The sequence below is a fragment of the Lycorma delicatula genome, chromosome 12, assembly GCF_047948215.1.
Source record: "Lycorma delicatula isolate Av1 chromosome 12, ASM4794821v1, whole genome shotgun sequence".
Taxonomy (NCBI): domain Eukaryota; kingdom Metazoa; phylum Arthropoda; class Insecta; order Hemiptera; family Fulgoridae; genus Lycorma; species Lycorma delicatula.
Window position 1 is genome coordinate 15351141 of NC_134466.1, and position 23188 is coordinate 15374328.

Sequence of the window (23188 nt, forward strand, 5' to 3'; positions counted from 1 at the left end):
ACATAATAAGTAATTCAATGACTTTGTAGTTTATATGTAAATTTTTATAAATATTTAAATGTGTTAAAATTTTATTAGTTTTTTTATACAAAGTTATGAAATTACTTTTTCAGTGATTTTGTATTAAATTCACTAACTGTTTACCTATTGCTGATCAAAAATTGAGAAACATAATAAACATAATTTCAACAGTTTATATTTAGATTCTGTATAACAGATAGAGAATAAAAATAGTTATCTGTAAATAACGAGAAATTAATGAGCACAAAAATATACTATTCTGATAATCTGAATAAACCATAACACACAAACAATAAAAACTAATATACAAAATTATACAGCATCATAAATACATTATCAACTTAAAAAGCCACAGACTCAGAGCAGATAAGTACATTATAAAAAAATTAAAAAAACGTTAAAAACCTTTCTTACACCACTAAAAAAAATTATAATAAATAATTATTTATAATGTTTGTTCATTAGCCATCCGACTAGTTTAATGCAGGTTTTTTTTCTTTATTAATTATCTTCCATTCTGCACTTATATTTAATATGACAACAATTATTGCATTTTACATCCTTAATTAATATCTGCTTTATATGTTCTTTATCTTCCTTTAAAATTTTCTTTTAAATTTGTATAATTCATTTAAAAATCCCAACTGAACTGTTGACCTACACTCATTAGGCTTAACTAACTGGTCGTATATGAAGACCAAAATGTTGCTGAGGTAAATATATAACATACCTCTAGTAAAAAGTAATTATTGTACATCAAAAATTAATCAATCTATAAATCTCACTGGAAAGTTTTCATTGGGTAATAGCCTCTTCAAAACCTAGTAAAGTTACTTTAATTGTTTATTATAATTATATTCACCAGTGTTTTTTTTTTATTAGTCATGTAAAAAATAAAAGGCAGGTCTCTGTACTTTTATTCTAGATAAAGTTTTTCAAAATTATGCTATTAGCTAGATTTCATATTGTTAGCAGATCGTAAAACTTTAAGGTCTGTACAGAATTTTGTAAAAATAATAAATTTTCTAAAAACTAAGGTATTAAGGAAAAAAATAATGGTTAGATACCGACTGTTATTTTCTGATTTGAATTATTTTAAATAGCGACATTATCTTAACATCATATGTCGATTTACACAAATCAGATTTAAATAACTGGATTTTTTTAACTTCTTATTTATCTATTTAAATAATCCTGCTGATTTGATATCAAATTAGATATACTTGACAGCTAACTCCCACAATTTTCAAATCGATCTTGATGTATGTCAAACATCTAATTTTTAAAATATAGAGAAAAATGTTTCCAGTAAAGGTTTTAAAATATGATGGCTATCAAACTAATATTGCCCAAGGAAGTAACACTGTAATTTTTCTTATTGAAGAGCATGATTTATATTATTTAAAAAATGAATCTATTTTTATAAATTTATGTTATTCAAACTTATATTTAAAACAAATTTTATCGTGCTAATCTACAAGCAAACATAAAACACAGCAATAATAAAAGTTATGAAATATTTTAAAATTACATACAGAAGAATTCTGTAAATTTAGAGAGTTTAGACATAAATAATGAATGAATATCAAACAAAGCAGAAATAACAATCTTTTAGTGACTTTATCCTTAAGCATACGATGCACAAGCAATTTTTTTTATGTCGTTTTCTATAATAATTAGTTTTGTTTTTTATAATTTTTGTTATAATCTGATGACAAAATCTACTTTTATTTTACACCAAGTTGTACAAAAACAACTTTGATAAAGAATGTTTATTACATTCTTTATCTAATTAAAAACAAATATTAATTTTTTACAGACTCATTTAAAAACAAAAAAATAATAAAATAAACTACCTTCGTTCATTTTAAATTTTATGTAAAATAAGACAAACAAATATCATTAGCACATTAAACTGGGTCTGGTATAATCTATATTTTCTATGATGAAGTGTGGATTAGCAATATTCTACTACATCAAATCATAAATTATTTGCTAAACATCTAATAATTAGTACAACTATTTTTCATTCGCTATTATAATATAAAACTGTATCAAAATATTTTATACAATTATAATTAAAAATGGACATTATTTTTTTTTTAACTATAATAGTAATCTATACAAATTTTTTAAACAATTGATTTTCTTTTGGATAAAAAAAAACAGCACTGTAATTTATGTAACATACGAATGATTTTGTTAAAGAAATATTTACTAAAAAATAGAAGATGGTTATACAATATGAAATTCATAATTATATTAAAGTATTAAAAATAATTTATAGTATGTCATCAGAAAAATATAAATGGAACAAATAGCACTTTCCAAATTTTAATTTAAATTCAGGAGTAACTGAACATTTTTTAAAAAGTTTATGGTCAATAGCACTAGTAAATTTTGTTACACGGTCGATATATGCTACATCTTATGTATTTTTGGGTATTGATATGAAGTCATAATTTCTCTATCGACCAATTGTATATAATTATGATATAGCTAATAATATTAAGTAAACATAAACTGCAAGCTTCTTTTATTACATTATAATATTAATTACTTTTTTCCCCGCCCAAAATTAATAGTAATTTATTTTTATATATATATTTTTTTTACTAGTTCTTAACGTGAACTATATCAGAAACTTTATTCTTCATTATTTTTAATATTAAAATATAACAAAAATAGAATTTTTTTTTCAGAATTTGAGTATCTTCATGAATTAAGAAATTCTAGGAGACATCTTTTTATCTCCACTATTTTAAAAGCACCCAAATAAAAAAAGAAAATATATATATTTTTAAAATTATTACTTTTATTTTTTAATAGATATATTGATTTATGTTTGAATAAGGATTTTATGATATTAAAATACCACTACAAAAAAGTAATAAATAAAAAGCGTGAGTTAACATAATCTTTTTTTTATGTTCTCCTATTAAATAAACTAATTAGTTACATTCCTATTGTACTGAGCCAACGTACTGCTTGTAGGTCAAGAAAACATTTTTTTTTCTTTTAACCTCTAGGATTACCATTAGGTATTGCTTCGGAGGATGAGATGAATGATTTGTAGCGTGTGTGAAAATGCCATGCCTGACCGGGATTCAGACCTAGGTTCTGGATGAAAGGCCAAGATTCTACCTACCACCTGTGACACGGAGGCCAGCAAGAAAGCAGTTTAAATTATTACTTACTGCACAGGTGTTAAAAAATTAAAAGAATCAAGAAATGAAAAATACTTCTATTTCATTAGATTTGATCTTTTACGGATGAAAATGGGATTGACATACTGCATCATGTTTCTTTAGCGATAAAGCTTGGTTATGTGGAAGAACATATAAATCAGTAAGAATGACTGAATATGGAGTAATGAAAATACTCACAAACTTTTCATAAACATTCATCCCCTACATATTCCAAGCAGTGTTTGGCATGTGATCTCCCACTATTATGTACAAGAGCCTATATTTTATGATAAAACTGCAGATAATGGTTTACCGTGACTTAATAAAATAGTTTTCTGCACTATGAAGAAAAGTAATAAAAAATATAGTTTCCAACAAGAAAACGCTACTGCTCAAATAATAGCTACGTTCCAATAATTGTTGGGTTTTGTTTTATCTCAAAAACTTGTGGCTCCACATCTAGAGATCTTAAAAAAACTGTACTTTTTCCTTTTGTAATATATGAAGTATAGTTTTCAGAACAATACTAAGTTACTTGATGAACTAAAAATGACCACTGAAAGTGCGATAACAAACATTACGAAAAGTTGTTTGAAATACTGTAAAACAGGTAACAACCTGCAACCATGTCGGAGAAAATCTACCTTTAACATTTACTGAACCTACATTTTATCTAAAATTTTTATTGTAATTTGAGCCTGAAAGAAAGTTCAAATAAGAATTATTAAAATTTGGATAACATATATCTATTTAAAAAAACCTGTAAATAAAGTAATTTAAGAGAAGTACAAAATTGTAAAAAAGTTGACCCAAAATTATCAGATAAGCCCACCCACTTTTCCATAAAAATAAACTTATTCTAAGAGTTGGGGATTGATTTAAAAAGATTTAATTAATATGCAATCAGCTTTTTCAAAAATGAAACTTAGTAATTAAACACATCAAACAAATTGATAATGAAAAATTTGTTGACTTCTTTGAAATTCCAATGAGAACTTTACAACAGCAATAAAGATATTTAAATTAAAATTTAAAAAAAACTTAAAAATATACTAAACTAAAATTGTATTACCTTTACTTAATACAAGTAAAATCACTTTGAGTCATTAGAGTATTTCAATATTACATTGCACTAATTAACAAACTACAAAAAAAATTAACACTTTAAATTAAGATGTTTTTCTTTAAATAAAGTAAAATTAAGCACTGCTTTATTAATATAACAATGAAACACATAAAAACCGGTATATATACTTTTTTAAAACATACCACTACATACAAATAGTTTAACAGCTTAAAATCCAAGTCAATGATAAAATTGTTGATTCGTATTAGATGGATGTTGTGGAGGCCACTGAGGTGCAGTATATGCATGTGTATGCTGTGTTTCTTGAAATGTATGTGCAGTATGTGGTGGAGGTGGTGGTCGTGGTGGAGGAAGTGGTGGTCCAGGCGGTGGAGGAGGGTATGCCGCTTGTGGTGGACCAGGCTGATAAAATTGTGGAGGTGGTGGAGGAACTGGATAAGGAGGTGGAGGCGCATATTGTGGCGGATGTGGAGGAGGTTGGTTATAATAAGCAGGCGGTCCAGACGGTGTTGTATCCATACCGGTCGATGTTGAATCTTGTATTTGTACAGTAATTAAATTCGTTCTCATATTACCAGCGACCGGATTTGGTTGCGGTTGGTACATATTAGGAGCATGTGACTGATGTGCAGCATGAGGTGGACGATGTGGTGGCATATATTGTGGCGGTGGAGGTGCAGGTGGACTATTTCGTCTGTGATGATCAATCGATTGCGGTATACGAGGATCGTTTGCCGATGTCATATGTTGTGGAGACGGCTGCGGCTGTGGTTTTAATCTGTTACCACCCATACCTCCACCAGTACTTATTATTAAAACCGGAGACTGTTGGTCTTGACTCGTATCTCCTCCACCGCTACTACCTAATGATGGAACGGTCGAGATATGGCGGTGATTAAAATGGGCCTGAAAAAAGAAAGCGGTGAATAAGTACTGCAAATAAACCGATATACGTATCGTTTCACAACATGATTGGCAAAAATATTAAAAAAAATTGGCCAAATATTTGGCTAAATATTTAAAAAACTGTAAATTGGCCAAAGTTTTATTATTTTTGTATTGAATTATGATAAAGCATTATTTTGGATTAAATTGCACCGGATATAAACTCAATCAGTTTGTTGTATTCTACAACTTCCCAAATCTCCATAAGATTATTTATATAGAGCTGTAAACATTTTGTAGTGTAGAAAACAACTTAACTGTAACTGAATATAAAATTTGGATATTTCTGGACTTGATATTGTCGGTCTGATATAAACCAAAATTTATACATGTTAATGTTCTAATTATACAAAATAAATCAAAATGATATAAAATTATTGAACATTAGAATAAATATACAGAAAAGTTAGATGGCATGTATGCTAATGAAGAGTCCAGAAATAAATGTGATTATCATCCAAAAATTTAGAATGGTTGTTTGTCATCCCCATAAAATTCCAACTTAGCTCAAAGGGACTTTCTTCAATTTTAAATTAATTTGTGTGAATTAAAAATAGAAATATTTAAAAAATCAGTCACAAGATTATAAAGTTTACTTTTTAAGATTAACATGGATTTCATAATAAAATTACGTAAATTAGAAATTACTGTAAAAAGAATTACTATACCTGTAAATCACGCTGAGATAAATAAGTTCGTCGACAACCAGTACTACCATAACGTGTACCATCATGTGTGCACATGAATACAGTTCCAAGACCTGTTTGTTCAACTCTAGCAACTTTATTCATACAGCGGGGACATACTTTATCTTCTCTTTTGGCACATGTCAAACAAAACACGTGCTTACAAGGTATCTAACAGGAAAACATAAAAAATGAAAATTAATAACTTACAATTATTAGTCTTACAGTATATCAACTTACTTAAGCACAACCCAATTTATCTGAAATGATGTGGGATAGCCTGTTAACCAGTATCAGAGAAATAACATTTTAAATAAGGAATAGATATATTTGAGAGCCATTTGGAAAGTTCTCGGCATGACAAATAAAACAATTTTTTCAGAAATCTTTTTTTTAATTCTTCAACAGTCACCTTGAATAGGAGTTCATATCCAAAACATCATGTAAAATATAATGTACATGGCTTTTAAAGATGTTTGTGATGTCGGGAAGCTCATGCACCTTCAACTGGTGATCATTTAAAAAAAAAACATTGTGGATTTTTGTGACAATTTCATCAGCCATCAAAAAGATCATTTGATAAATATCATAGTCATTTTGATTGCAATATCAGGGTGAGAACTTTCTGGATGGCCTAAGTATTTCTAAGTAAACAGTGTTTTACAATCTGTACATCAAATTCTAATTTTCTTGCCGAATGTTTATTAACATTTATAGAGTGTTGTAATATAGATTTTTATATTATGTAACTTAATATTGTTAATGGTAACGGATGGTTACCGTACTATTTCACAGGAAGCAGTCTTGGTGATTGCAGGCATAAAACCAATAGACTTGATTGCATCTGAGAAGCAGCAGCAGTATGTTGCTAAGAAGTGTAGTGAGTTGACTCCGAATAAAATCCAAGAAATTGAACAACATGGCAATGGCAATGCCTTGTGGCAGGCCAGATGGGATGAGACAGAGGGTGGGCATTATACGCATGATCTCTCTCCAAATGTTGGTTTACGGGACACCTCTTGGGTGCATCCTAATAAACATGTGATGCAATTTCTTTCTGGCCACGGTGCTTTTAGGGGCAGACTGCAGAAATTCAGCCTGCTAGATTCTGGAATACGTCCTCAGCATGGACAATTGGATGACACTTACTGTGTTCTTTATGAGTGCTTGAAATAAGAGTTAATGCGTACGGAGACCATCTGTTGACTTGATCTTATCGAATCAGTGTTGGATCTCCGTGTAAACTTGTAAACTGGAGGAGCCAGGTCGAATGGCAAGAGTTTTGTAGTGTACTTAGCAAAGGAAAGGATTGCTGAGGGGATCTAGAGCTCTGCTTGGATTTCTTTTTTATTCTATTTTTCTTGATGTTTTGTTTTATAGATTACGTTTTTGTTGTTGTTCTTATCCTTTGTTTTGTTTTATTTTAATGTTACTGTGTTGTTATTGTTCCGTGTAATATTTTTATGTTTTGTGTTGTGTGTTGAACTCACTTTTACCTTCTACGGGTAGGTAGTTCAATTCCTTTGTTGGTTAGGTATTTTCAGTCTTGCTTAAGACTCGATGAGATGTGTTTTGTTTTGAGTTCATTAACACCGATGGGAATGTCACTCATGGCATTCGCATCGGTGGCATCCTGGCCGAGGTGGACTGAAATACGTCAAAAGCCGAGGTTTCAAAGATGACCTCCAGTAAAGCCCATGAGGGCTTGGTATGGAAGGAGTGGGGGAGGGTGTCTTCGCCTACAGGGTCAGGATGTTGTAATATAAATTTTTATATTACGTAACATAATATAATAATATAATATAATACAATAATATTACAATTGCAATATAATAATAAATTTATTTATAATATAATATAATATAAATTTCTACAATTACAATCACATTTTTGGATGACACTGCACAGTCTCACAATGCTGCTAGCACTAAAGGTATGCAAACAAGTTCAAGCGGTAGATTTTTACCATCCCCTTACAGCCCTGATTTGACAATATCAAATTTAAATCTGTAAGCAAATTAAAGAATTTGTTCCCTACTCAATAATACGAAAACTATATGAATTCATGATGAGTTCTTTGAAGGTGCCATTCTTTGAACAGGGAAAGACAAACTGGTGTCATAATATGACAAGCATTTGAATTTAGGTGGGGAATATATCAAGATGTAATATAAATATGTATATAATAAACCCTTTTCACTTTAGTTATGTGTATTACATGACTGAAGGTTAATTTATAAAAAAGACCTTGTACAGACTTCTTTAGAAATTACATATCTCTTAGTTTTTGTTCTGCAATATTATTATAATTGCTGATCTCCATGGCAAGTGGTAACTATGTGCCTATCATCCAGACATTCTGGGTTTGAATTCCAGTCAGAGCCATGCCAACATAAAACTGTTAGATATAAACAAGTAGACGTTGATGATTTTTTACATGTTTTTTATTGTTAATGAATAAAATAAACATAAAATTTTATTCCCAAGTAAACAGTACAGTGTAGACTAAGAGTTACATAGTCAGGAGTGTGTCAAATAGTTGATATTAAACATGTTCAAAACAAAACATCATAATTTTCAAGCAAAATGATAAAGACTATTAAATAGTGGAACTTACCATACGACCATAAATTAAAATCGGTTTTAAACATTTATCACAACAATGAATCATTGGATTCAATACCTTTTCTGCAACTAAATTTACTCTGTGATCCCACCTGTTAAAAAAATAATAAATAAATAAGCAAATAGATATTTGTATTATATAATTAAATCTAGTATCTAAAATGCAATTAAAAAAAAGAAAAACAATCTAACAACTTAATAAAAGTTTTTCCATCTATGAAAGTTAAAATATTCTCTGTTACAGGTATGATAGATAATACATTCTAAGTTAAATTATTATTTTCTATGAGGGCTAAAATATCTGCTGTGAAGAATTCAACTATTTACAAGTTCATTTTTTTTTTGGATTGCTTCATGCACATAGTATTGAACTTGTACGTAATATTGCTTATTGATCGTCTAACCTTGTGGCAAGAACTCATGCCATTAAAATTGAAGAACACGGTGAGCATAACATTCATCGCATTTGACCGTACTCATCAAGCTTTTTTCAGTCTTGGTGATCCAGAATGCCTCCACTGGGATGATTGAGCCTAGTTTTGACATCACAACAACTCGTGTTATCCTTTTGACAACAGACTAAACATCCAATATGGCTAAAAATGTACATATACTTTTCAGGCATGTTTACCAATACAACAATGAAAAAATCCTGAGAATTGGACTAATACAACTCGTGAAATTTCAAAATTCTCGTTAATTTTTGAACACACCTTGTATATATATATATATCTATATATATATAGATATGTAAATGAATGCATACCTGAGCCTTAACATTGGTTCAGGAGGCCCTCTATTCAATGTAGTAAATGTTGGTGCTTCCAACTGTAAAATATCAGCTTCCAGATCAACTGAAGAAACAAAACAAAAAATAGACAATTAGTGAATAATTAAAAATCACCCATATCATACATTAAACATTTTTCACATAAAAATATAAAAAATCTTTAAAATATTACAATAAGATAAATTTTAATAATATGTTAAAACAAATTATTCTGTTTACTTTATAATTACTGTTAGTAAAGAGCAAGTAAATGTAAAAATTCATTATTTTAAAATGATCTATCTTTAAATGAATCTACCTGAAACCTTTAGCAATTTTTTTAAATATCAAAAAACTAAATAATCTGCTTTTTCTAATTTATCAAACATAATAAAATTGCTTTTAATGCAAAATTATATTAAAAAAAGTTTATAATGAAGAATTTTAATTTAAAAAAATTTAATTTAGCAGTTCTTTGAATTCTATGAAAATGATTCTAATATCAAAATATTAACTGAAAATAACAAATTCACTAGGAATGAATTAAGCTGAAAAATTATGTAAAATTAATAAAACAAAGATAAAGCTAACAAATAAACATTAAGAAATGGAATTTTTGAGGTGACTAAAAACAATTCTGTTATCAGAATTACACAATTTCAAATACTAAAACAGAAATCGTCAATTTAAAACTCAAAAATCATGTAAGATTGAAAAAAGCCAGCAAAGGGTCACGTAACTTTCCCGACTTTGCCCTTGCCAGACCTTTATTTCATATAAAGCCTTTAAATTATATTTAAATAACCATTGGTTTATTTAAGTCTTAAAACTGTGAAAAATATACTAAAACATTTTTGTCAAATTTAAAATTTTTGAGGTCAAAAGGTTTTTGAGATATGAAGTGAAAAATGTATGGAAATTATCTTCCTACCCTTAATTCTGACCAACTAATTTCTGAATTGTAAGTAACTTAAGTACTTAAATACTTTCATTGTACTTCAATTTTCCCTACCGTTATACAAAAATTCAAAATGGCGAAAACTACACCATCCTCTTATAATTTTTTTCCAAAATTTAATGCCTTATACAGAAATTTTTTGAAACTTTTACAATGATTTATATTGACCCAATCAAGAGATAGTAATCAAAATACAGCCCAAATCAATTATATACATCTTCTGGAAATTTTCATTATTTGTTTTACCATTTTTTTGGATTCTGAGAATAGTAATAAATACACAGAGGATAGTAAATACTTTGCATTCGCAAAAAATCAGTCATTAAAATTTTAGATTGAAATTTTTAACAGAAATTTATTTTCCCTTTATAGGTACAGCTACTACATAGTATCAATAGAGCTATAGCTAGGAAAGTAAAAATTAATATTAACATTTGTACATATGCTACAATTGGAAAAAATATAAATGACCATTTTTAGACTATTAAATCTCAATGAACACTTTTTTGATTCTTCTTTGAATAAATAATTACTTAATACAAAATTACAACATGTTAAAATAATTATATATTTATCAAATTTTAATAATTTGTATTTTACCAATTAAACATAATTCGATTACTTTTTTAATGTTTTAATTTAAAAAAATTCTTTGATCTCACAAAAAAATTAAACATTAAACAACAACAATGTTGTTCATGTAGTGTCAAAAAATTTAATCTAATTTATTTAATAAAATTTAAATTAATTTTTCTCTCTGATTGAGCTATTTTTAGATAGCGTTAATTAAACTGAATGCAATAAATACAAATTAAAGTTCATTTTTTATTAATAAACAGATTTTAAATATTAAATTTACATTATACATCTTACAGAGAACAGACTGAACTTCTAGTTCATCAGCATCCAAAAGTAAACTGGTAATAAAGAAAAATTTACCATAATAATAAACAGTACAGCATTTTATCATATATTCTAACAGTAGAATATTTTAATATCAAATCCATCAGGAAAACATTATTAGACAATTATCTAAATTAATTGATAAATCTAACAGTATTTATAATTTGCTATAAACAGATTCCACCAAAAGATCTATTTTTAAAAAAAATATTGTTACCTTAGAGTTAGGTAAAAGTATTTATCTTAAAATTCATTTTGGGTTTTTCTATTTGGACAAGTCAATCCAAAACCATCCATAGCACTTTATTCAAAACCCAAATTTCCTTAGGGGCAAGTCTTACTCAAAATACTGCTGCTGATCTCATGTTTGGAGTATTGGTCGCAAAATTCTTGCTCCGATTTTGAAATATAAAATCAGTAAATATATTTAAATGTAAAACACATTTATATACAAAAAGTAAAATTTCCTTATATTTCAATTGAACTCGATTGGATTTTGATTGAGATTTTTAAAAAAGAAGAAACCAAAAAAAATGTTACTTCTAAAAATCACACTTTTTTGTTAATTATTATATTAAATAAAAAGGTTAGCACAGGGGTTGAGTACATCAGCAGTTTGGATGCTTGTTTCACAAAATCTTTAAAATATTTTCAAGTGGTTTTATTGACAGAAAAATTATTGTAGAGTATAAATCTAATTATACTCCAATATACGCAATTAAATCATTAAATAATCAGTAAATCAATAAAAAGTACTATTTTATTTCTGAAGAGCTTTAAATCACTTCAATTTAAGTGCGTTATCAGCCAGGTATAAAATATAACATAAAATTAATTTTTGCACTGGGCACACATTAAATAAAATATCTTTGATAACTTTCATTAATCGATTCAAATGTTCACTGACTTGTATTATATTCTGTGCTTTGCTGCTTTCTGTTATTAATTTTAACTCGAATAGATGATTATTTTTTTCTTTTTCTTTTTTTTACAAATAAATGCAATACTTAGCCGAACTGATTCCATTCTATTACTTAATTTTAAAATGTTCATGTTTTTATTACTATTAGATATAAATAAAAAACATACAGTGGGTCTGAATCTATACTTTCAGGAAAAGCCAACACTTCTTTAGTGTACTCACCAGTTTCAAGTCAACTCACTGTACCTGATGAGCAATCGGCAACAATTATAGACAGGCTGGGACTACCATGACCACTACACTACATGACCAGGAATCCCAGGTTCAGCCAAGAAGGCACAAGACAGAAGTTATCCTCAGTTAGCTGAGACACAAGATGATCTATGCAGAGCAGAATTTTTTCTGACTACCACTAGGTAGTGGACTACCACTAACAGTACTAGTGGTAGTCCACACACTAACGGAACCTCATAAAGTTAAGAAATACAAAAATACAGTTGGGAGGGGATCATATAGACTTTCTGTTTATTATACACCATATCAGCAACCAAACTAATAAAATGTTAATACTACATCTACTTTTAGGAGGAGGTTGATTTTCATCGGCACACTCTTCACTGGTAACATTTTCTGGTTGCTGTTGCTGCTGCTGCTGCTGTTGTTGTTGTTGCTGCTGCTGCTGCTGTTGTTGCTTCTGTGGCACTGTTTCCTCCTCATCACTTTCAACTACCTATAAAAAAAAGTATCTTATATTAGTACAACATCCACTGATAATAATTAAAATTTAACATTAAAATTTTGTAATTTTTAGCCAATGGAGTAGCTGGTACAATATTGCTTTCTCATTCTGCAGGCAGAGTCAGGTATCACTTTGGAAGCTGAACCAACTTCAGTAACAAAAAAGAAGAAGATATACACACACACACACACACACACACACATATATATATATATATATATGTATGTGTGTGTGTGTGTGTGTGTGTGCATGCGCACACATGCATGCAGGCATATATATATATTGCAGCAGAACGAACTAAGCAAGGGATTGGAAGGGGTCAATACTCAAGTGGTGTGCGGGTAGCACATGGTCTCCCTCCTTCATGGTCTACCTAGTGGGTAGGTGCACATGGTCTCCCTCTGTTCTGCAGGGGACCCCCATTTCATTACCCAACATGATTTATATTGTAGCACATCATGTCTTTGCCCTGCATGTATATTTTGAAAACAACCGAAATGTGATCTCAACACAAAGAGTTTTTCAGCAACGATTCAACATTCCACGCAACAATGCCGTTCCTAATGTGAACACATATCAGACCTGAGTTACGTAGTTGGAGGAAACTGGTAGCACACTAAGAAGAGGTACACATGGGCAATGCAGGTCCATCAGAACATCAGAAAATGTGGAGCTGGTGAGAGCACTGATCGAGCAATTGCAAAGAAATTTTGCTTGGAAGCATGCTGTTGCCTAGAGAATATCAGACCACAATTTGAGGAGGATTCTGCATTTCGATTTGAATTTTCAACCCTTAAAAATAATTATGTTTTAAGAACTGATCCCCGCAGACTATACCAACAGCTAAATATCTGTGTGAGGAAATGCTTCCACAGATCACTCCTGAGGCAGCTTTCTTCAACAGCGACAAGGTACATTTTCATCTCAAAGGGGCTGTAAATACATAAAATTTTCACTTCCGAGCTGAAAATAACCTCTGAATTATTCACAAAAGACTGCTACATTCCTCTAAACTAACGGTGTTGTATCACAATTTGGCATGATAGGACTAAACTAGTTTGAGGAGAATGACATGACCATGAATTCTGAACATTGAGTCTCAATGTTGCAAAATTTTTTAGAGCCCAAAGTGGAACGGACTTTTGAAGAAGTGGGGTTGAGGGACATGCTGTAACTCACACTGCCTGAAATTCACTCAATGTTTTCAGAGAAATTTTTCCTAGACATCTGGTCTCTCTGAGGGGTGATGTGGGGTGGCCTGTGAGGTCATCCAATTTGAGATTTCTCATATCTCTTTATTTGAGATTTCTTTCTTTGGGGATATCTGAAGGAAAAGGTGTTTTAATGCTGCTCTCATATCCTACCAGAGCTAAGGGGACGCATAATTGAAGAAGTTAACACCATACCTCGTAATATGTCTGAACAAGATGTACAAAACTTTAGAGACTGTCTCCAATAGTGTGTTGCAGCTGCTATCTTGAGGACATTATTTTCAAAACTTAATGGTGAAAGGCATGTACAACTAATTTGGAAAATAAAAATTTTTTTCTATATAACCTCATTACATTTTATAACTACTGAAAACTGTTTAATAGATTCTGCTGCACCCTGTGCATGTATGTATGTATGTATGTATATATATACAGGATGTCCCATATAAAACGCAACCCATCAATCACTCATCCATGAAATTTCAAAAGTCAAGCTTACTCCCTTACTCGTTACTGAAATGGACTCGTCCAACAACTGAACATCACGGTGACGCAGTAGAACACTACCGAAAGTAATAACAATGCAATCATAACGTTCAGTGTATTGCTGGAGACAAGATGGTGTTTTCGCTAGATGAACATGTTTTCATTGTTGAGTCGTACTTCAGTACGAAATCAGCGGTTGCAGTGCAAGATTTGTTTCACCATAAGTACGCAGATAAAGCGGCTCCTAACAAAACATCAGTATTAAGGTTAGTTGCAAAATTTAGAGAGACTAGTTCTGTTAATAACAAGGAACACAAAAGATCTGTGTCAGTGTTGAATACAGATACAGTCGCTGAAATCAAAGACCGATTACTTGCCTCGCCAAATAAATCGATCTGACGTTTGCTGAAATTAATTAATAAATCGATTGTTCATCGGGCGACCAAACAATTACAATTACGACCTTATCGCATTCAAACGGTTCACCGACTTCTTGAGCCCGACAAAGAAAAACGGCTACAATATTGTCAACGGTTCCGTCGATTCTGCGTGAGGGAATTAACGTTATGGATTCGTTATTTTTCACAGATGAAGCACGGTTTCATTCGGATGGCTACATAAACAGCCAAAACAGTAGAATTTGGAGCGTTGAAAATCCCCACGTTTATCACTAAAAACAATTACACCCGCAGAAGTCGGGCGTGTGGTGCGCGATATCGCAGAAGAAAATAATAGGTCCTATTTTTTTTGAGTACACCATTAATGCAGAACGATATCAGGATATTTTATTTCGGTTCATCGCACTCTTGGAAGAGGAAGACAGACACTGCTGGCTACAACATGACGGTGCGACATCGCACTACGCAGGTTCAACTTCTGATTTCGTCGAGGCTTGTGGCCACCAAGATCTCCAGATTTGACTGCGGTGAATTTTTTTCTACAGGGTTACCTCAAAGAAAAAGCCTACAGCAACAAACCACGAACACTTGAAAGTCAATATTGAACAAGCTGTATTAAATATCCAGCCACAAACTTTGAAAAAAGTTGCAAGAAACGCTGTAAAAAGAATTGAAGCTTGTATTCAAGAAGATGGCGGCCACTTCCAACATTTACTCTAAATGTTAAGTAATGGATGGTAATAATAAAATTTACATTTACATTTACACATGCCTTTTTATTATTTCAATACCTACCAATATAAGGTTGGGTTGCGTTTTATATGGGACACCCTGTATATATATATATATATATATATATATATATATATATATATATATATATAGAGAGAGAGAGAGAGAGAGAGAGAGAGAGCATCTTTCTAAATAAATTATCAAAATTAACCTTTGAATCATTTAAATAAATATAGGCATGTCATTTCAAATTCTGGCAAGAAAAAGAAGATAAATAAGCACTGGAAGTGTAACTTCCACCCAGGCAAAGCTTTGTTTTAAATGCTAGCTAAAAATAAAATTTTTCAACAAAAAAATAATACATAATAAAACTATCCAATCCCTTCATAGTCCATATATCAAATCCATATAAATTAAGTTCTATCTATTTACCTAATATACCTACAACTGTGAAACGCATACATTTGGAATATATTTGTAAAATATATGAGCACTTTATCTGTGTCAGCAATTTAAGATTCAAATTTTTTAATAAAAAAAAGTTTCATTGCCTTAAGGATACCTAATTTAACCAGTTCCATGCATTTAAAAATGTTATAATAATTACTTATTTATAAGAGGCTTGGCTGATAAATTTTGCACATATGACAATATGTTGACATATATTTCTGATCATTTTGATAAAAATATCTATGAACATGTTATGCCACTGATAACAACAATCCAATAAATCAGATTACATTCTTATAAGATATAAATGTACAATTCAATATTTCCGACAATGGCCTTAAAAAGGTAAAAATACAAATTGTTTTCTATTGTTTATTGCATTTATACAGTAATATAACTTATGCAACATTTATCTTATATTATATCTAGTAAATGTAAAAATCTTTCTAACAAACAATTATCATCACTTGTGAATTGTAATAAGAGTAATAGTCAAAGTGATATTTACCATAATTTTAATTTGGTCCCTGTTGATAATAAACACAATATATAACAGAGAGATAAAATTGAAGACACAAAACAAGGAGAAGAACTATAATAAAAAGGAAATTTGAATACTGTTCTACAAGATAAATAAGTTTTGAAGTGATTTCAGCAATAATAACTCAAACTTTCTAATTAATGAATCAAATTTTCTAACAAAGAGATTCTGAATCCCCATCAAATATATTATAAAAATATTTAACATAGAAAAACAAAAACACAAATAAGAAATAAATTTGAGTAAAATAGCAAATATACTTCTGACCTTAACAGTCTTCTTTCCACGACCTCTCCCTCCCCTTCCACCTCTAACACCTCTACCTCTCCCACCTCTTCCTCTACCACGACCTCGCCCTCTCATTGTTTTACCACCATCTTCTCCATCCATCCTGAAAAAAAAATAAATAAAAATAAAAGTAAAAAAAACTGAAGCAGCAATAAAATAAATCTATCACAAGATATTAAAAATAATTTTTCTTACCTTATTAAGGTTGTTCAGGGAGTTATCGGCCTGACATAGTAATGGTGCAATTAAGTTCAAATGATTATGATATTTTTCAATGTGATCCTTTAAACGATATGCTGTGAAGTTTAAGTCATGTATGTTTAGCTGCTTGTTTGTTGCGATCAAGTACAGCAAACAAGTTTTCTTGTTGACATTTTCTGAAAAATGAATAAAATTCAAGTTTGAACTGTTATAAAGTATTTAGTTTCCAAAGGTTTAGCCTGGACAGACATACAAAGAGTCCGATTTCAGTTAAAAGAATTTTTCCTCTTTGTTTTAGATGGTAAAAGATGGGACTACTGAATTTAAATGCAGTTGAACATCAATTCAAGATGATGAATGCTCAGGATGCCCAAAAACATCTACAACAGATTAAATTCTCACAAAAATTCACAATGCTTTATTAAATGACCGTCAATTTAAGGCATGTGTTTCCTGACATCGACAACATCTTGACAGACCTAGTCCACTAAATTTTAAACAATGTGTTAGGTATGATAAAGCTTTTGGCTCAATGGGTGCCACATTTGTATGCGGTCATTACTGAACATTTCTTAAGGGTGTTTAAAAAATTCATTTAAGTATAGAAAAAGATTTATGCAATTCCACTGAGTTTTTTTGACGTTTAAGTCAAAAAACTCATTGGATTTACCATCGCAGACCAGAGATCAAATAGCAGTCCAAACTGTAGATGGGAGCAGGTTAAATTGTGCTAAAGAAAGTAAAACCGTTTCTATCAACAGGAAGATTCATGGCTATGGTTTTTGTGATTCTTGTGGTGTGATGCTCATAGATTACCTGGAAAAAGAATGCGCCATCACTAGATATTATTATACTCCACTACTGGACCAATTAAGGATGCTATTAAGGCTAAATGTCCACATCTGGCCAAAACTTACACTTTCACCACTATAATGCGATTGTACAGATACCTTGGGTTGTTGCTACAAAACTCCACCTACCTGTATTTGGCTCCCAGTAATTGCTTCCTCTTCCAAAACCTGAAGAAATGGGTCAAAGGACAAGGATTCATTTCAAATGACAAGGTCAAAGCTGAGACCGCTGCTTATTTTGCTGAGTTGGGCGAATCGCATTATACCAAGGGTATTAAAAATGTTGTTGGACTAAATGTATCAAAATGCCAGGTTGGAAAATAAAAAAAGATTTCTGTCAAGCAGAGAACTTTCCAAGCAACCCTTGTAAAAAGCATTTTATGTAAAAATTATGGTACACAAATAAAATATAGTATGCTACTAATTATTCTGTCTACAACAGAGAACACAACAGATGCTGGTATGAAGTCATTTACCTGTATGGTAGGAAAACCATTTCTAAACTGGAATTGACGGTTACTAAATCTATTTAAGGTACACTTTCATAAAATTTCTAAGAGATGTGAACACATTGAGTCAATAACGTAATTATCATGTGTTATATTTTTTCCATTAATAATTGATAAGGCAAAAGGTGTTTTATATACAGTATGTCCAAGATGAAATGCCCTAATTTGAAACACTTATACTGAACGTAATAAAACAACCAAGACAATTTTGTTAGGTGGTAGCTTAGCTATGGAAATTTGAATTATGTAATGTAATAGCAAGATCATTTTTATTTCAGGTGATGAAAATCATTTTTGAGAATCGAAAAATGACAACGAATGCTGAAAAAGCACAAACCGTGTGGTGGTATGCAGAATTGGGGTCCATTACTGCAGTTCAACAACGTTTCCATGCAGAGTATCACAGAGAAACTCCTGATGCCAAGAGAATCAAGGCGTAGAAAGCAGCGTTTCTACAGTCCGGATCTGTTGCTAAGAAGTATGGTGGTGGTCCATCACGAACATCAGAGTCCTAAGTCCTAAGAAATCCATTCATATGTCACATGAGCTTGGTCTCCCAAAATCAACAGTTCATGATGTGCTACACAAATGCCTAAAGCTTTATGCATACAAACTGCAATTATTACATGATGTGGAACCCGACGTTAAACCGAAACAAGCAATGTTTGCGAAGACATTCTTTAGCACATCAAGGTACACAATTTTTTGGCCAAGGTTATATTATCTGATGAGTCAACATTTCACCTCAAAGGTAAGGTCAACAGACACAATGTGCAAGTTTGGGGTAGTGAACATCCTCGAGAGTCCAAAGAGTATCAAGCTTAATGAAGGATGAAGTTACTGGACCTTTTTCTTTGCAGAGGCAACTATCACTAGTTACACATATCTTGCTTGATATGTTAAATGATTTTGTGTTCCCTCAGATAATACATCGACATCCAAACCTGTTCTTGCAGCAGGATGAAGCACCTCCACAGTGGCATTTGGAAGTCTGGAACATACTGACTGACAAATTCCCAAAAAAATGGGCTGGGAGTGGTGGTACAATTTTCTGGCCACCCCGGTTGCCTGATATTACTCCCTTAGATTTCTTCCTGTGGGGTTATGTTAAGGACAAGATGTACTCTATCAAAGTGACAACTCTGGAACAGCTTTGTGAGAGAATTAGAGCTGCTATTGAGACAGTTATGCCACAGATGCTACAGGCTACCTAGAGAGAAATCAAATATTGATTAGACATCCTCCATGCCACTTGTGGGGCAAATGTAGAAATGGTGTGATTGCACAAACAAAACTTCATAACTATGTGTATCCATTGTTGTTTCAATCTTCTTAATGCATCGAATACATGTAGTATTACAAACAGTTCAAATTAGGGCATTTTGTCTTGGACACACTGTATACATCATTGTGATATACATCATAATCATACATATTCATTTGGCAAATTATATTCTCAAATTTCACATCGGATACATCACTTATAAGTAATGCATTTAAAAAATTTACTCTGTTAAAAACTTTAAACTCTTTTTCTGTTTAGCTTCTGGAACCACCGTAAGGTATTACTTGGGAGGATGATTGAGGATAATATGTATGAATGCAAACAAAGTGTGGTCTTGTACAGTCTCACGTCAACCATTTCTGAGAAGTATGGCTAATTGAAACCCAACCACCAAAGAACCCCGATATTCACGATTTAGTATTCAAATCTGTATAAAAGTAATGTAGGATTTGAACCTTAGAACTCTCGACTTTGAAATCAGCTGATTTTTGGTGACGAGTTCACCATTTGACCAACCCGGTGGGTAAAATAACTTTAAACTTCAGAAATATGAATTGAGTCATCATAAAATAAAAATACTGACATAAGCTCCAAAAGAATTATTATTGTAATCATTTTCTAAGCCACCAGATTCACAATACAAGATTTGTAAATACATTGGTGAAACTTGCACGTATAATTTGGTCACAGAAATTATACATTCTGTAGTTCTGGCAAGTTAAGAATTTGTGTCGCTAACAACAAAAATTACTTCTTTAGACCTTGCAATTGGTTTAGCTGGAGAGAATACGAGCAAGTTTAAGAGATGTGACTAAAATCTGAACTCAGTTCTGATTTGCCTGATGAAGATGGTAGTTAGTAAATTTCATTAAGATAAAGAAAAAAACTTATTCTTTATAAATTGGTGTATCCATTCAATGAGATAATTTCCAGATATTTTGAACGAGTACAAAGTGTTCTTTTCAGTGTAAATAAATTTTAATTAAATAATTTATAATAAAATAATTAATTATGGTAAATCAAATGTATAACATGAAAGAATAACTGCAAATAAACAGAATAAAAATAAATTTTTAAAGCAGAATTACCATTTTTGAGATTTTTTACTAATTTTTATTATTTAATGATAGAAATTCTTCAAACTTATTTCTACATGAGCAACTGAAAGCATTATAATAAGGGGTTTCCATGTCACAAACCATAATAAACAGAATTTTCAATACAAATAAAAATGTCAAAAATTTTCAAAAGGAAAAATCTGAAAACATTAATACAATGATATTTCATTGATAGGAAATAAGAGGAAAAAACTGGATCAAAATTTAATTCTTTCAGTAGTATGTAGTTTGATGAATTGGCATTAATTTTTACAAACTGTGAAACTCATTTAACTCTTTGTTATCATGTTGTTTTTCTTCATTGTTATGTTATTTTCACTGTGCTGATTGTAAATATACAGAAGGTGTCAGCTTTTGACTTATAGAGTTTAAAATGAAAAATCAAAAAATTGCATATTCCTGTAGCAGCAAGGGAAATGATTTGAAGTTGTATCAATACTCTTGTGTTTAATTTTTTTTCTTACAATCCGTATCTAGTGTTTATTATTTGTTCTTAAATATACTTCATTGAAATCTGTTAACTGATAAGACTGTAATGAAGTGTTAATGTGATTAAATTACAAAAATGAAATTGTACAAGTTTCTGACCTTCATATATCTGCAAACATAACCTAATTGGCCAATCAGTAGGCTGAGTCAATAACTGAATACAAAAACAAACTATTTAGTTCAAAAATAATGTACATTACACTTGTACAGTAATGAATTATGCAATTTCTACTGTAATGTGTAACTTACAAGGAAAAACTCACAAGGAATTGGGTTTATAAAAATATAGTTATTTGAATACTAATGTCTGTGTTGTAAATGATATTTATTACCTTCTCATATGTTAAGAAAATGTAAAAAAATTCATCATTATTATCATTACAACAAAGAGAGATGGCCAAATTTAAAACTTATATTAAGTGTAGAGTGACACATTTTTCCTGTTTATTGATGATTAACACAATGGCCACAACAGATGCCATGACTTTTGAACATGCATAATCGTTAATAAATAAATACCTTAGCTTCTTTTATGGAAAAAAACTGGGATCCAACTTAAATGATTAAATCCTACTACATATATTGTTTGTGTTCTACTGATATTGATTTATAAAGCCTGGGAAAAAATTTCATTAAATAGGAAGTAGTAAATAAGTTTAGCAGTGGACAATAAGAGCAATAAATATGTTATTTTAGAGCAACTCCAATATCAAATAAGACAATATTATGGAAACAGATGTAAAAATAATTTACACTAATTTTTTACATATCTAATATAAAAATGTGTTGTTTTTAAACTGTACTATTAAAGAAAGGTTTAAAAAAATGTATAGAAAAACTTCATCTAACACTGTTTTCATTGGAAAGAAGAAAGAAATTACAATTATTTTTTTATTTGCTGCTACAAAATCCATAAGGAAAACCTACCAGTTTTACATAGTAGACTAAGGATTAACTAACTCAAGTTTAATAATTGAGAAATCTGAAAGCCTGCTAGCAACATGACTAATTAAAATAGCTCTTACAGTAATCTTGTACAAGCAACACAATATATACGTATATTGAATACAATATTATATCCAAAACACTAAGCTACGGCTTGTATTTACTAAAAACTAGTTACCAATAAATATTTGAAGCAGTAGTACTTAAGAAACCGATGTGGCGAGGAAATAAGAGAGATCTCTAATTAAACATATTTTAACAGAAACACTATCAGTCCAAAATAAATAATTCAACACAGGAATACTACACAAATTAAAACATTATTTAGTTACGGTCATATTAATATCACAAGCTACACGAAGGAAACGCTCACTTACAGTAACATAACCTAAGAATTTCTTTCAAGCTGTTCAATTACTGAAAAAGGTTAAGAAACAGTAAAAGCATAAAATAAAGAGTATCTTATTTACATATTCCTTTTCAAGATACTAGTAAATTGCAAAAAGTAATTAAAATAAAACAAATTTCATTCGACGTTACATCAAAATTCTAGAACCTTACTTCACATAAATCAGACCCAAGCTTTCAACTTGCCAGATAGAAATTCAAATGTTTATTTTGAGAAACAAAATTATATTTTCTTTTAAAATTACGTTTAAAAATTTATAAACTTTTTGCTACTTCATATATTTTTGTTACAAAATATAATAATGAAAAATGTACAATCTCTTTGTATTAGTAACGCTGAAGTTTAATATTTAAATACAGTAGATCCTTTTTGAAGCTGATAAAAGCGAAACTTATTCATTAATATATCGATTAATGCAAAAATTTCATCATA

At 30.4% G+C, this 23188-nt stretch overlaps 1 protein-coding gene across 4 annotated transcripts; it reads right to left on the reverse strand.

Annotated features, from left to right (window-relative positions):
• Window positions 1-178: 178 nt before the first annotated feature.
• LOC142332855 (uncharacterized) lies at window positions 179-22931 on the reverse strand. 4 transcript variants are annotated; one of them, XM_075379525.1, is made up of 8 exons: window positions 22725-22931; window positions 17145-17326; window positions 16929-17052; window positions 12678-12834; window positions 9319-9406; window positions 8545-8644; window positions 5910-6098; window positions 179-5202 (listed from the first exon to the last, which is right to left on the reverse strand). In XM_075379525.1, exons 3-8 carry the CDS (start codon window positions 17049-17051, stop codon window positions 4516-4518), a joined length of 1344 nt encoding a protein of 447 aa, XP_075235640.1. In that variant the 5' UTR covers window position 17052; window positions 17145-17326; window positions 22725-22931; the 3' UTR covers window positions 179-4515. The 4 variants fall into 4 exon arrangements, with proteins under 4 accessions (XP_075235640.1, XP_075235642.1, XP_075235639.1 ...); XM_075379527.1 differs by having other exon boundaries at window positions 12684-12834; window positions 22526-22931; XM_075379524.1 differs by having other exon boundaries at window positions 22526-22931.
• Window positions 22932-23188: the final 257 nt, after the last annotated feature.

Excerpts from the sequence above, each read along its gene's own strand:
- LOC142332855 (XM_075379525.1), bottom strand. The coding sequence starts at position 17,051 with ATGGATGGAGAAGATGGTGGTAAAACAATGAGAGGGCGAGGTCGTGGT. Across the intron at positions 12,835-16,928 it reads GTGGAAAGAAGACTGTTAAG|GTAGTTGAAAGTGATGAGGA; the intron begins GTCAGAAGTATA and ends TTTTTTTTATAG. Across the intron at positions 6,099-8,544 it reads TTTTAATTTATGGTCGTATG|ATACCTTGTAAGCACGTGTT; the intron begins GTAAGTTCCACT and ends TTTTCCTGTTAG.